Below are 14,174 nucleotides of genomic sequence, written 5' to 3'. Positions count from 1 at the left end.
ATATTGGAATGGGATTAAGCATATATTGAGATATTTAAAGGGAACTCTTTATATGGGTTTATTTTATGCTAACAAAGGTAGTGCAGATCTTGTTGGTTATGCAGATGCAGGTTATTTATCTGATCCTCATAAAACTCGATCTCAAACCGGGTACGTGTTTACATGTGGAGGTACTATCATATCATGGCGCTCCACAAAGCAATCTATTGTTGCTACTTCTTCAAATCATGCTGAGATAATAGCTATTCACGAAGCAAGTAGGGAATGCGTATGGTTGGGATCAGTGACTCATTTCATTCGAGAAAAATATGGTTTGGAATGTGATAAAAGATCCACAATTTTATACGAAAATAATGTTGCATGCATAGCCCAATAAAAGGGAGGATTTATAAAAGGAGATAGAACGAAATACATTTCACCAAAATTATTCCACACATAATCTTCAGAAAAATGGTGACATTGATGTGCAACAAATCCGTTCAAGTGACAATCCGACAGATTTGTTCACTAAGTCTTTGCCAACTTTAATTTTTGAGAAGATCGTATACAAGATGCGGAGACTCAAATATTTGAAACAAGATTTTCATCAGGGGGAGTGAAATACACATTGTACTCTTTTTTCCTTACTAAGATTTTTTTCCATGGGTTTTTTCTTGTAAAGTTTTTAATGAGGCAGTTAGAAATGCGTATTACTAAATATGTGTACTATTTTTCCTTCACTAGGTTTTTTTCCACTGGGTTTTTCCTAGTAAGGTTTTAACGAGTCACTTTATCTTTTTAATGAACATGTAAGGGGGACTGTTATGAAAATATTATATTGTGGATGTCCATTCATTACTCCGCTATAGATAATCTTCCTGAAGAAGATTATCCATTTAGTAACTCTGTTGAAATTTATCTACAAACAGTTGATGCAGGCAGGTTGCAAGCAACTCAATGAAATGATTTGCAACAACTTCTTATTAAGCAGGTAGGTTGCAAGCAGCTCATGCAGACAACTTACAAGCAACTGATGCAAGCAGGTTGCAAGCAACTGATGCAGGCAGGTTGCAAGCAACTCAATGAAATGATTTGCACCAGATTCTTATTAAACATGCAGGTTGCAAGCAGCTCATGCAGACAACTTACAAGCAGCTAAAGAAAAGCCTTGCAGCTACTTCCTGAAAAGCCTCGTAGCTGCTTCCTTTCTTCTATAAATAGAGTAGTTTTCAGTTCATTATGAACTAACTTTGAAAGTTGAATAAAATATCAATCTCCATCTATACCTGTCTTCAGTTTATTTCTTTTATAATCTTTATTTTATAACACAAGCAGTATTAATTTATTATAGTTTTAATTAATTGTTTGAAATTATAGTACATTAATTGATTGAGCGCGTGGGAGCAAAATTATTAATGAAGAGACGTTGCCCTACCCTAATGACATACGTGGGTCGCTCTCTTTACTTTAGGCATCAACTCTTCTTCTTCTCTCTTTTCTCGCCTTCACAGATAGACACGAATGTTTCCCACTCAATAAAAGCCATTTTCAAAATCTCTCTCAAAAACAGCTAAAAGTTCAAAAAGCTCTCTCTCTCTCTCTGCTAATCTACTTGTCCACTACACTTTATTCTACTTGTTATTCTTGTTTATCAATCTTGACATATATGTGAAGTTTATTCCTTTCTGTTATATGCGAAGTTTAGAAGGAAAGCAAGAAATATGGATTCTTTAGCACTTGATGATATAATCAATCGGTTGCTTGAAGTTCGGGGTAGGCCTGGTAAACAAGTCCAACTTTCTGAGGCAGAAATCAGACACCTTTGTCTCAAGTCCAAAGAAATTTTGTTGCAGCAGCCCAATCTTCTTGAGCTCGACGCACCCATCAAGATCTGCGGTACTATTCCTTAGCTTTAGATTTTTGTGGGATTTTTTTTGTTACTTTCAATTTGATTGTTACTATTTTTATTTGAGTGGAATTGGAGTTCCTTGTATTGAGTTTTAGTTGATTCTGCAACTTCTTAAAATTTAATATTTGGTTGTTGACTGGAAATGGCTTTGAGCGGTTTAAAGGGGATAAGTCTTGCTTTGGTCTTCGTTAGGGTTACGTTCTGTTACTATAATCAATGCTAAGGTGTATGATTTTCTCATGCGTCACTTACTTTATATGCAACTAAGCACGGGAAAATGGTCCACAAGATAAATTTCAAGGTAAAACATTTTCTACGAAGTCCATTTCCCCTCCATGTCAAATGCACCCAAATTGCATCAATATAGTGATGTTCATAATTAGTTTGAAGGTTATTATTACTGCCTAGTATGGATTAGAGTTGTTGTATTCAACTTAATCTATGAGGCCAATAGTTTTTAGTTAGCAAGAAGAGTATGGGTAGGAAGGAATCGGCTTGCTTTAGAGATAATTTGTATTCCGGACGCCCTGCTAGTACTTGATAGATGAGCTCAATTCTAGTGCGTAGGGTGATAGCACGAGGATTAAACCCTTATCTGTGAATAATACCTCTTACTGCTAAGTGGTTTTGTTCTTATTACTTATATTTTATATAATTGGACAGTTTCTCTCTAGTTGTCTACACCTGGCATATCAAATATTGAAATTGGCCTTCGGCTGATAATCTCATTCATGGTGCTCTTCCCACTTTATTATTGATCATTCCTCTGAGAGTATCTTGAGTAGTCCTTGCTCCTCTTAATCTGCCTAAGCCAGAGTAAAGGGCTTCTCATCAACACTATGTCTGGACTCTGGTCCACGGGACAAGATGTGCCTAGAAAGGTAAATGTTTGGATTACTTGCCTTATGTGAAAAATGTGTCCCCTCTGCTTTCTATTTCCTTTTTACTTCTTAATGGAACTAGGAAAATACCCCTACGGCTCATCTTTTTCTGCCTCTCCTCGTGCACACCTAATTTCTCTCCTCAAATTTATTATCCAGAGTGGATGACATCTTTTAGCAGTCCTTTATTTTTTTCTCTTATCTGGTCAAACTGAACGCTGTGGAGTCGGGCATGAGTTGCTCTCCTGAAGGGCATCTAATTGATATTTAAATTTGTTATATTTAATGTTAAGCAGATTTACAGTAATTAAAGTTAGGTTAGCTATGGTTGAATTTGCATTAGCTGCCTCCAAGTGCACATTTTTAGTTCCTTCTTCTACCCCACGAACCCATCCCAACCAAGAGGGAGGGAGGGAGGGAGGGAGGGGAGGGAGGGAGTTTATTCATCAATTGCAAGATTAAGTGCTGTTATCATGTTCTGTCCTCCATTATGTGATTTAACTCCTTTGACTAGTGAACATGTCGAGTGTTTCTTTCTTTTTTACCCATTTGATATTTATCCATTTGCCAATTATGAGTTCCTAAGCTAATCAAATTGCCTTTTTAAATTGCCATAGTTGCCAGAGTACAGTTACCATGGAGTCACTATCGTGGGTGATTGTGTTGTCTAATAAACCACGTGACATGATATATCTATGACCCTTATCATATCTTTTGTTTCCAACTAAACTTGCATGTTTACATTATCCAATTAAGGCATGAGCTAGCAGTATCTCTAGGTTTGCTTATTCTCTTTTCTCTTCAATGGTTGGGAGATGTACCTACACTAAAAACTTTTAGCTTTGTCGTCCTGTTAAAAGTGCAAGTAACAATGTCGAGAAATGAACTAAATCTTAATTAGAAATAGCAACATAGTATTTTAGGTAATTTCCTTTCCTTGAATTTCTTATTCAGTTTGATTTATCCACTCAGTGTTTTGTTTTGACCCTTTCCTGAGATTGGATGCACCTACCTTGATCAATTAAGCAAGTACCGTGCCCGGTCTATAGGTCAGTGGTTGTGTCCATTTGGTTACCTTCCTGTATGTTTAAACCACAAAAGTACTCCAATCACAGTGCTGCGTGTTTTCAAAGGCATCTCTTGTCGGGAGGGATTGGAACAATGAGCATAAGCATACGCTCTTGGAGAAATCTACTGAAGTGTAGTCTTTCTGCAGCGTTCACGTGATGATATTTTAAGAAGAGTTGTACAACAAGCAAATGGTATCTTTGGGAGTTTGGGTTTGGAAAAATGGTGGTTGGTGATAGTTAGAAATGCATCATCTATTTACACTTTCAGTTATTTAGGTGAACTCATTGACTCTAAGCTGGTTTGGTTGGGTAATGATGTATGCTCTTGTATTTTATTGTGTTAGTAGTACCCACAAAGTAAGTTAATACCTTCTGTTGTGGTTAAAGTTCACAGTTGACGACTTCTGTTTTAATTGCATTTAGATCTGTGTGATTCAACTGAAGAGTTCTAGCTTTAATGTTCTTTGGATAATTGGTCCTGCTGGGAATAATTTAGCAAATATTGTCAATCAATTTCTAATATCACCAAGATATCGGCAATGACGCCATCTAGTTAGACCAATCGGTGAGGTCATCGTTATTTCCTCTGACTGAAAGAACTTTGCTGAAAGAGCTGTTGTATCCTGTGCTTCAAGTTGTACATGCATCCTGCTCACTGTGACATCCCCCCCCAAATCCCCATGCATTTCATTTGCTGAATTCTGTTGTTTCATAGATTTCTATCTTGCTTTACTTCTGTTGCATCTCATCTGTTATTTCATATTGACCAAGATTTTTGTCTCTCAATCCCCTAAACACCCCCCCCCCCCCCCGCCCGGCCCCACAAAAGAAAAAAAAAAAGAAGTATGTTTTTGGTAAACACTTGCTTTAGCTAATTTTTCCTTTGCATTATGTGGTCAGGGGATATCCATGGTCAATATTCAGATCTACTGAGGCTGTTTGAATATGGTGGATTACCTCCAAAATCCAATTACCTGTTCTTGGGTGATTATGTTGATAGGGGGAAGCAAAGTCTGGAAACGATATGCCTTCTTCTTGCATATAAAATAAAGTACCCTGAGAACTTTTTTCTTTTGAGGGGAAACCATGAATGTGCTTCCGTGAATCGTATATATGGATTCTATGATGAGTGCAAACGAAGGTTCAATGTTCGTCTATGGAAAGTATTCACAGATTGTTTTAACTGTCTCCCTGTGGCAGCTCTGATTGATGAAAAGATATTGTGCATGCATGGTGGACTCTCTCCTGATCTTAACCATTTGGATCAGATAAGGAACCTTCAACGACCAACTGATGTTCCTGAAACTGGGTTGCTCTGTGATCTTCTCTGGTCAGATCCTAGTAAAGAAGTTAAAGGGTGGGGAATGAATGACCGGGGAGTTTCTTACACCTTTGGCCCTGATAAGGTCACAGAGTTTCTTCAGAAGCTAGATCTTGATCTTGTTTGTCGTGCCCACCAGGTTTGAACTAGATATTACTTATAAAGTTTTCTGGAATTTTGTTTCTTTAATCTTACTGGCTATGTGCGTAACTGCAGGTTGTGGAAGATGGATATGAATTTTTTGCTGATAGACAACTTGTGACGATTTTCTCAGCCCCTAATTATTGTGGAGAGTTTGACAATGCTGGTGCTATGATGAGTGTGGATGAGACCCTGATGTGTTCTTTTCAGATATTAAAGCCCGCAGAGAAGAAGCCAAAGTTTGGATTTGGGAGCACTACTACTGCTAAAAATGCAACTCCTGCAAAATCAAAGGTAAACCTATATCTGCAAGAGGCAACTTTTACTTGTCGATCCTATTGGTATGCATGATTTATTTAACAGATATTAGACAACCCACCATCTATTGCAAGTGCATAAGTCAAAGGGTTAGCATTTTTAGTAAAAGTGCCCAGGAAATTTCGGTCCTCTATTTTCAAGCGCTAGATAAAGTTTGTAGAACCCATTTTTCTCAGTTCCTTCTGTAGTCTCTCTTTAGGAAGAAATAAAAATAGGGGTTAGAATTTCAATAGACAAACTATCTGAAATCCATTCGGACTAATTTCAATTATTCTTTAACAGGAGAAATTTCAAATGTGAACTTATAGCCTGCTTTTGTTGTTTTGACTCCCATACACGAATCATCAATAAAGTAAAAGGTGTTTTATTATTTTTCACCACCATCAAATTTTGATCAGTATTCAAGAGAATAATGTGTCCCTTGAAGTCATAATGCAAGAACGTCACTCCTGGATCTTTGTTCTTTCCCTGTTTCCTTATTGGATGGGTAAGAGAATTGTATTTTTGCCGCATTTGGTCAATGTCTCTAGGCATCAAAAGATCATTGTGTAGGCTACTTGGGGAATATAATTACTATATCAAGCCGTCTCATGATCTCAGATGTGCAATTCAGTCAAGGCGATTATATAGATGTTGCATCTGTTTTATTGTGTAGTTGCTTGTAAAATTAAGGTATTTAACACAGTTGACGGTCACTCGATGACACTGATGTGATTGTGCCTCATAAAGCCACTTTAACAATGATTATCTAAACTTCGTTGCAGTCATTTCTTGGGAAAATTGGATGAGATGAACAAATCCAGTATCAACGTCAACTACCTCTCTTAGCTCCATCACATGTAGATGGAGGCTCGGGTTTGGAAGCATTGCAGTAGAGAAGAATATGCATTCCTAAGATTCGAATCGGGAAATCTGTAATAATTTTGATTTGTCATGTATAATATAAACCAATCCAGTGAGGCGAGCTCTATGGTTCACCAACAAAAGATTTTCTAACCCTTTTAGTCTATTCAGGGATCTTTCCTGCTGCAGTCTGATACAGGGAAAAAAGGTTACCCTTTGTGTTAAATGTCTTGAATCTCTGTTCTCTTTGATTCTTATGTTTCTCTTCTAGTGGTTCAACCTTCTGTTGAGTTAGCTGTTTGTCTTCAATTACTTTTTAAACTGATGAATTATTAAACTATCAATTGAACCCTAAAGTAGGGTTTTTGACTCAAATTGTCCCTTATCTATGGTAGTAGGTTCATTTTTGTCTTTCAAATATAACCGAGAGCATTTTTAATTCCTTGACTTTGCTAAAGTGGAGCACCTTTAGTCTCGCTAACAAAACCAAGTTAAAAAATAATGGAAGGGGCAAATTTTCTAACGGTGCTTTCACCTTTTTGTATGACATTCTTTTTGACCAAAAGAATGACATCATTCTTATCTTTAAAAATTTTTGAATAACTTTTAATTTTAAACTGGAGTATACAATCTAGTACTGGTCCAACAATTGATCTTGTTGCACATGTGACTGTTGTCTTTGCTAAGCCAAAGTTGTCGAAATCTGCTTTTTCCGTGTCATTGTCCTTGCTTTTGTACCTCACGTTGTACTTCAACCTAAATCCTTTTCTTAATACGAAAATAAGCTAAACGTTTAAACCCTTTGCTTCTCCCAAAAGGCACTCAAAAGAACTTTCTCCAATTGTTAATATCCAATGAACACAAAATTTGTGGTTGATGGCACCTATTACAGTTTGTTTAAATGGTCCAATTTTGATTTTGAAGAGATTGAATGCTCTATAGGGTCTTCGGACCATTCAAATATTAGTAGAATGACTTATCAATTGCTTTTGCTGTGAGATATATTGGCTGCATATCACATAGGGATAGAAAAGTCGAAAACTTATACATTAAAGTAATTTATATTTTGTTATGCCATATTTTCTTTACGTTTTAATAGTGTTCTGATCATTTAGAGCCTAGATATATTATCCTTTTATCTTGCAAATAGGAACTACCGACAGTAAGGAACTTATTCTGACTTATAGTTTAACCTTTCATTGCTAAATGATGGACTAATAGTAGAAGTATTTTCATATTCTCAGAAAACAAAGTTCATATTGGAATCTCAGAGTTTTGTGAGTGAGACATATTCCATATGCAGTTGTCCATATACACAAGGGTCGTTTGGTATGGGATATATAAGAATAGTACTGAATATGGTATAGTAGTAGTAATGTTGAGATTAGTTATGCTGGAATTAGTTAAACCTGAATTAATTATACTGAGATTATTTCTCGTCGATTGTTTAGTTTTCGATTGTTTGGTTTGATGTATTAAAATAAGCATGCATTGTATAATTTTTTGTTTAAAAATCATTTGTTTACAAAACCCTCCAAAAACGTAGGAAAGGATTTAGAAAAGGTTTTGAAAGGGCATTCTGTCTTTATAAAATTCTGGTATTGGTAATGCTATTGTTTGTTATGTATATAAATAGTACTAAATAGAGTGTATAACATTATTCATATGTTAAAAAATACTACCAGGAATTAATAATACAAAAAGTAATGCATATATTATTTTACTTAATACATCCATTCAGACGACCCCAAAATGATAAGTGATCTTTCCACTATACTCACAAAGACAAAAAGAATTTTGTGGGGTTGTGGGGGGGGGGGGGGGGGGAGAGGAACTTTCACTTTCAATGTTGCTTCTTTTGAATTTTTTTCCTCTTATCGTATAAGACACAAAAAATTCATGAATATTATTTTATTCTCGGAATTTGCTTTGGTGTCCTATCCATATATGCTAGAAAACTTACTCCACCCAATGTTTGCAATATTTTCTTATATATTTCTTTGAGACTGAACGTTTTAATATTATTAAATAAAGCAATTTATGGGGTTATTAGCATTATAATAATTGGTGGTTTAAGATTAAGATACATTCAATGAACTAACAGTTGTGGGAAACCAAATCACATTTTACTACCAAAGTAACTTTTGTGCCCCAATAGCATTCAAACTCCTCCTTTTGCTAACCGTTGAGAGTAATCAAAGGCTAACGAGACTCTGGTTTTGGCTTTATAACTTCTGAAAGGGTTCAAATCAATGCGCCACATAAAACTCATGTGGACCACATACAGGCCAACAAGCCCACTTCAAGTATTTGCACTGGCAAATGACAAAAAGTGCAATAGTCTCACATTTGACGAACTTAAATACTACTCTTTCGTTCTATTTTACTTGAGGTTTGAAGTACGAGGATCAAAGACGTTTGCTTCAAATATATGTGATGAAAAAAATTAATTTTATTTTTTTCAAACGACCTACCAACATAATAAGAGAATGAGAGAGCTAATTTGCTTGCTTGTGCAGGCGAGAAGATGCGCCAGAGGAGTTTCGAGTAACTTTTTATTTTATGGTTTGACAGTCTGACTTAAAACTCTGCCCTTTGCTTAGCCCGGAAACTTTTTTAGTTTTTGCGAAAAAACTACTCTAGTGGTCTTTTCAGTTTTTTCCAAAATTTAAAAGCTTTTCTCTAATTGTATTTGGTTAAAAATTTCAAAATTTTGGATAAGTTTTGCAGCAAATTAAATTCAGTACTTACTTAGAAGAAATGCCACAATGTGAATCCAGTTATAAATTTCAGTTTTTCTTAAAATAAGATTTACATATTTCGAAATAATATAAAAGGTTACAATAGTTAATACTTTCACATATTTAAAATAATTTCAAAAAATTACGATAAAAGAATTTTATTTTATGTTGTCAACAGTAATATTATCACCAAAAATATAGAACAAAACAAACAAGTAAACCTCAAGTCCACAGACCACAAGGAAGTTGGACCCCAACAGTCTTCTGGATATACCTTAATCCTTACGACGGGACGTAATCAAAGTCATACCCGATCTGTACGGAATTTCAAATTTCGTAGTTCCGTGATTATCGCCAACTCTTAGGGCTTTTCCTACTTTTCCCTATACCCTATAGTACTATAGTAATTTTTTGCTTTCAGCTAACGACCGTTCACCTATTATCTTTACCTTTTCTTTGGCTAATTAAGGGTAACAATAAATTCTCTTCTCGTAAAAGGACAGATTTAAATATTTACTAGCACAGACAGCGAGTTAATAGAAAAATTTTCATATCCTTAATTGCTATTTACTTTAAATTGCCTTTTGTGATTAGCAGAATCTTTTCAAGAAATATTTTCGAAATCACAAAAATTGTTATAAATACTATGTTGAAATAGTTAAAATAATAAGAATAAGAATAAAACTTGAGGTCGTATTATGATTTATGAATAATCAGTTCGTGTTAATTAATTCAGTGTAATCTTTCACAATAATTTTGAAAATGATTTATATTCCTTTCCTCTTACATCCTTTCAAATTATCTTCTCCGCCTTTTCAAAAAAAAAATTTGTGAATTTCTTTGACTGCTTAAGTTAAACACCTTTATTTTTCTATGAAGATAACTAGAGTATCATTAACATATTATGTATACCGTCGTGAGTATAATTTTAGTGCAACGATTTTTCAGCTACTAGTTATCTAAAGCTAAGTAACTGTTTAGAGTAAGTATAAATTGGTTATAAGGAAGATAAGTAAGTTGTTAGAACGAATTGTGTGCCTAAAAGATAGGAAATCAATGATACTATTAATCTTCCGTTAAGATTATAATCTTCCTTGAGAGTTAACGCCGTCTTCCAAATCCGTTAAAAATCTCCAAATGGCTGCATCTCATTGGCCAAACCCCGCCACCGAATATTCTTCCATAAAATTCCTACACCCTCTCTTCTATAAAACCAACCCCTATGAACGAAAAAATACTAGTCCAAAAATAAGTAAAAAACAAAATAAACGGAATGAGCGAGTCACTAAAGCGAAATTATCGTGTGAGCGAGGAGTTAGGAAGGGGACGATTCGGCGCCGTTTACAAGTGTTACTCGGCGGCGACCGGCGATCTATTCGCCGTCAAGTCCATCGACAAGCGCCTCATCGCCGATGACTCCATCGACCGGCAATGCCTTTACAACGAAGCTAAAATCATGCACTTGCTTTCGCCGAATCCTTACATTGTTCGTCTCTTCGATGTCTACGAGGAAGATACTCACCTCGATATGGTTTTAGAGCTCTGCAACTCTGGCGATTTGTTCCGACGCCTCAGTAGCCAACCGGTTTTCTCCGAGTCTGAAGCCGTTGATGTTATGGTACTCTTCCAGATCACCACAATCTCACTCGTTGCTGATCAAAAAGGGGAAATTTTACTTTTGCTTCGTATAATGGCTTGAATCAGGAACGATCTACGAAGCAGCACCTTGTTGAATTTTCGAAAATTGGAGGAGAAAGTAAATAGAATTCATAATCGGCTTTTTTATTTTAGTTTTTCGTAATTACTGATAAATTTTCTGCATAATGTATGTATAGGTACCACTGATGAAGGCAATAGCGCACTGTCACCGGCTCGGCATTGCTCACAGGGACATCAAACCGGATAACATTTTGTACAACAACTCAAACGAGCTGAAATTGGCTGATTTTGGCTCGGCTGAGTGGTTCCGTGAGGGGCAGCTGATGAGCGGCGTGGTTGGAACGCCGTATTACGTGGCGCCGGAGGTTTTAGCTGGTAGGAACTACAGTGAGAAGGTTGATATTTGGAGTGCTGGTGTTATTATGTATATAATGCTTGCCGGAATCCCGCCTTTTTATGGGGAATCGGCTACGGAGATCTTCGAGGCTGTTCTCAGAGCGAACCTTAGATTTCCGACTAGGATCTTTCAGTCGGTGTCGCCGGCTGCGAAGGATTTGCTTCGGAGAATGCTCTCTAAAGACGTTTCTAGAAGATTCTCTGCTGAACAAGTCCTTAGTAAGTGTACTTCTCCTACCATATCATTTTTTATAAGCTTGTATTGACTCTACTACTACCTTTTACTATGATCAAACTTTTGTTATCTCAAATTTGATTACGTCGATTAGTAAATTTGATTTTACTTAGCACTTCAATCTTTCCGTATATCCTAATTAACCGGAAGATTTAGTAACGTCGTCTATTTCACTCCCCTGTTAGTTGTTCTTTTGCTTTCTTTGAATTTTGAGATCTCTTATCCACTTCCTCACTTATGGATTGACTATCAGTTTGACTTTGACCAACTCTCAGAATAACCTTAGACTCATATTGTTTTTAATAGAGTTTAATCTTATACACAGATAGACAACCATAGATAAATTTGTTACATAATTTTAGTTAGTAATCTGGTAAAAATATTAACCAACTTGTGATAAAGTTCAATGATAGTGTCAAAGAAAAATCTTTCCACTCAATGTATTTAACTTTATCCTTTAAAATAATTTTAGGTAGATCTTTTTAGCAGTCATTTGTATATTTATCATTGTTCTTGGTTTTTGATATCCATTTATTGTTATTGTAGTTACTGGTACTAAATTGTGTTAATGTGGCGGTGATAAACAGGGCACACATGGGTGACTAGCAATGGAGAAACTAGAACAGTTGCGCTATTTTAGCTTGAGGAGATTTGCGTCTGCCGATAAAAGATCATACCGATCGGAATTTTCGGTCCGCAATGAGAGCAATCTGTTCGTCTAGATAGAATTAGTTACTCCTAGTAAATACTAGTATTGCTCCATTTACTGTATAGCCACCAGCCTAGTAACTAGTAACTACCTACCTTCTTACCTAGTTATCTTTGTGGGCTTCCATCTGCGTGAAATTAACAGTTGATATTTGCGAGGTTTGAATGCAATTTCCATTATATTCCCTTCCTGCACTGTATTTTTCTGTTTGCGAATGGGAAAGGAGATGACATGTATTACCTTCTTTTTTTGGGGATATTTTGCTAAATTATCATCATTTTTATATTCCTTTTTGTCTAATTTAGAAAGAAGATATTGCCCCTGACGTATATTCAGTTGCCAAAAGGTTGTTTAAGAGATCATATTTTTTGGCCATGATGCATATAAGTTTTAAATTATATGCATTACCAGTGTAGAGATTTTTTACACTATTGATGTAGTTTTAACCTATAATAATCAGTTAGCTATCATTTTTACAAGTTTATTAATTAAAATTTATTTATAGTTACTTTTATAAATGACTTAATTTATAAATATTCTTATACTGTAAATGTATCCTATCTATATTTATATCTATACTATATTAAAATGCGTAGGCCTTATCGAAATATTATTCGCTTTTTTTATCCTTCATAAGTGCATTATATGTTGGATATACTTGTAATTGTAATTATTAATTATTATTTTTTAGCAAAATTAAAACTAACATGTGCTTTCTTTTAGGTTTAGAATTCTTTAGAATTTACATTGTTTGACATTCTTGCAGTTTTTTTCTCTTTTGTTTTTGTTTCCTATAGTTTTACGGTTCTTGGATTTTTTTTTTGTTGGTTTTTGTTTACTTTAATTTTAGGATTCTTGGATTTGTTTTTCGTGATATTTGTTTATTTTGTTTTAGGATTCCTTAGATTCTTACTTTATAATTACGGTAAGTCTTTTTTTCATTTTCCTTTTTGTGTTTGTTTAGGATGCAATTTCTATTGTCTCTTTTGTGTAGGTTTAGGATTCAATGTATACCGCAGTTTATGGTAACGTTGTGTCTTTACTTTGTTTATGTTAAAAAAGTTTAGAACCAAAACAGATTAGAATAAGGAGGAATTAAACACTTCTATAAAAGAAGTCACTATCCTACATTCTTTATCATAAACTGTTCATAGTATTGATGTCTGCATAAATAAATTTATTTGTGATTTAAGGTAAATTTTCTATCATATACTGTATTCTTAATAATGGTCGTTCGTGCTTTATTATTGAATATTTATCAATTATGATTTTTGTTTACAATATCTCATATATGTTCATTGGTTTAATATTGACTCATATACGAATGGTGTATAGGTTATTTTGAATCGTTGCATTCGTCACATAAAATTGGTTAGGCACTCTAACTCATATCACTAGAATATTTTATTAATCTACTTGACAGTTTTAAACTGCCATGCGTTTTCTTTTAGGTTTAGAATTTACACTATTTGAGATTCTTGCCTTACAAGGTTTTTTTTCCCTTTTTGGTTTTTGTTTCCTTTAGTTTTAGAATTCTTGGGGATTTTTCTTCGTTGCTTTTTCTTTTTGTCCATTTCTTGCTTTGAGCGTCCAAACATAATACTTTAGAAATTCTTTGTATAGGTAAGTTTGTGGTTCACTATCTTTTGAGCATATCTAAAAATATACGGTGAACATGATTCTCGTGGCACATGTTATAACATTTTGCAAATTTTGTTTGCTCCAATAGTACACTAATTATTGGTATTCCGTTAGAACTTGCGCTATTAATTATTTCAAGTCTTTTTTATAAGAGTAGAAACGTTCAAAATGTAGCACACACATGGAATAGGCACAATTAAAGTTATGTCTCCAAATTTATAGCCATTAATTGAAAATACAAATACCAAATAAGATACTACTTAGATACCAATAATATAATCGCCTAGAATAGCTTAAAAGATTGATTAACGAGCTCCTCCTTAAAGTTATC

At 34.8% G+C, this 14,174-nt stretch overlaps 2 protein-coding genes across 2 annotated transcripts; both read left to right on the top strand.

Moving 5' to 3' along the window:
• The first annotated feature begins 1,425 nt into the window (after window positions 1-1,425).
• On the top strand, window positions 1,426-6,756 carry LOC104096647 (serine/threonine-protein phosphatase PP1-like). The gene is made up of 4 exons (XM_009603052.4): window positions 1,426-1,875; window positions 4,740-5,299; window positions 5,377-5,595; window positions 6,384-6,756. The coding sequence occupies exons 1-4, from the start codon at window positions 1,701-1,703 to the stop codon at window positions 6,405-6,407; spliced, it is 978 nt and encodes a 325-aa protein (XP_009601347.1). The 5' UTR covers window positions 1,426-1,700; the 3' UTR covers window positions 6,408-6,756.
• A 3,578-nt stretch (window positions 6,757-10,334) lies between these two features.
• On the top strand, window positions 10,335-12,485 carry LOC104096632 (phosphoenolpyruvate carboxylase kinase 1-like). The gene is made up of 3 exons (XM_009603040.4): window positions 10,335-10,821; window positions 11,039-11,477; window positions 12,081-12,485. Exons 1-3 carry the CDS (start codon window positions 10,477-10,479, stop codon window positions 12,131-12,133), a joined length of 837 nt encoding a protein of 278 aa, XP_009601335.1. The 5' UTR covers window positions 10,335-10,476; the 3' UTR covers window positions 12,134-12,485.
• The last annotated feature ends 1,689 nt before the right edge of the window (window positions 12,486-14,174 follow it).

This window comes from Nicotiana tomentosiformis, chromosome 6, assembly GCF_000390325.3.
Source record: "Nicotiana tomentosiformis chromosome 6, ASM39032v3, whole genome shotgun sequence".
Taxonomy (NCBI): Eukaryota; Viridiplantae; Streptophyta; class Magnoliopsida; order Solanales; family Solanaceae; genus Nicotiana; species Nicotiana tomentosiformis.
The sequence above is the reverse complement of the archived record's forward strand: the minus strand, read 5'-3'. Positions and strand labels throughout refer to the sequence as shown.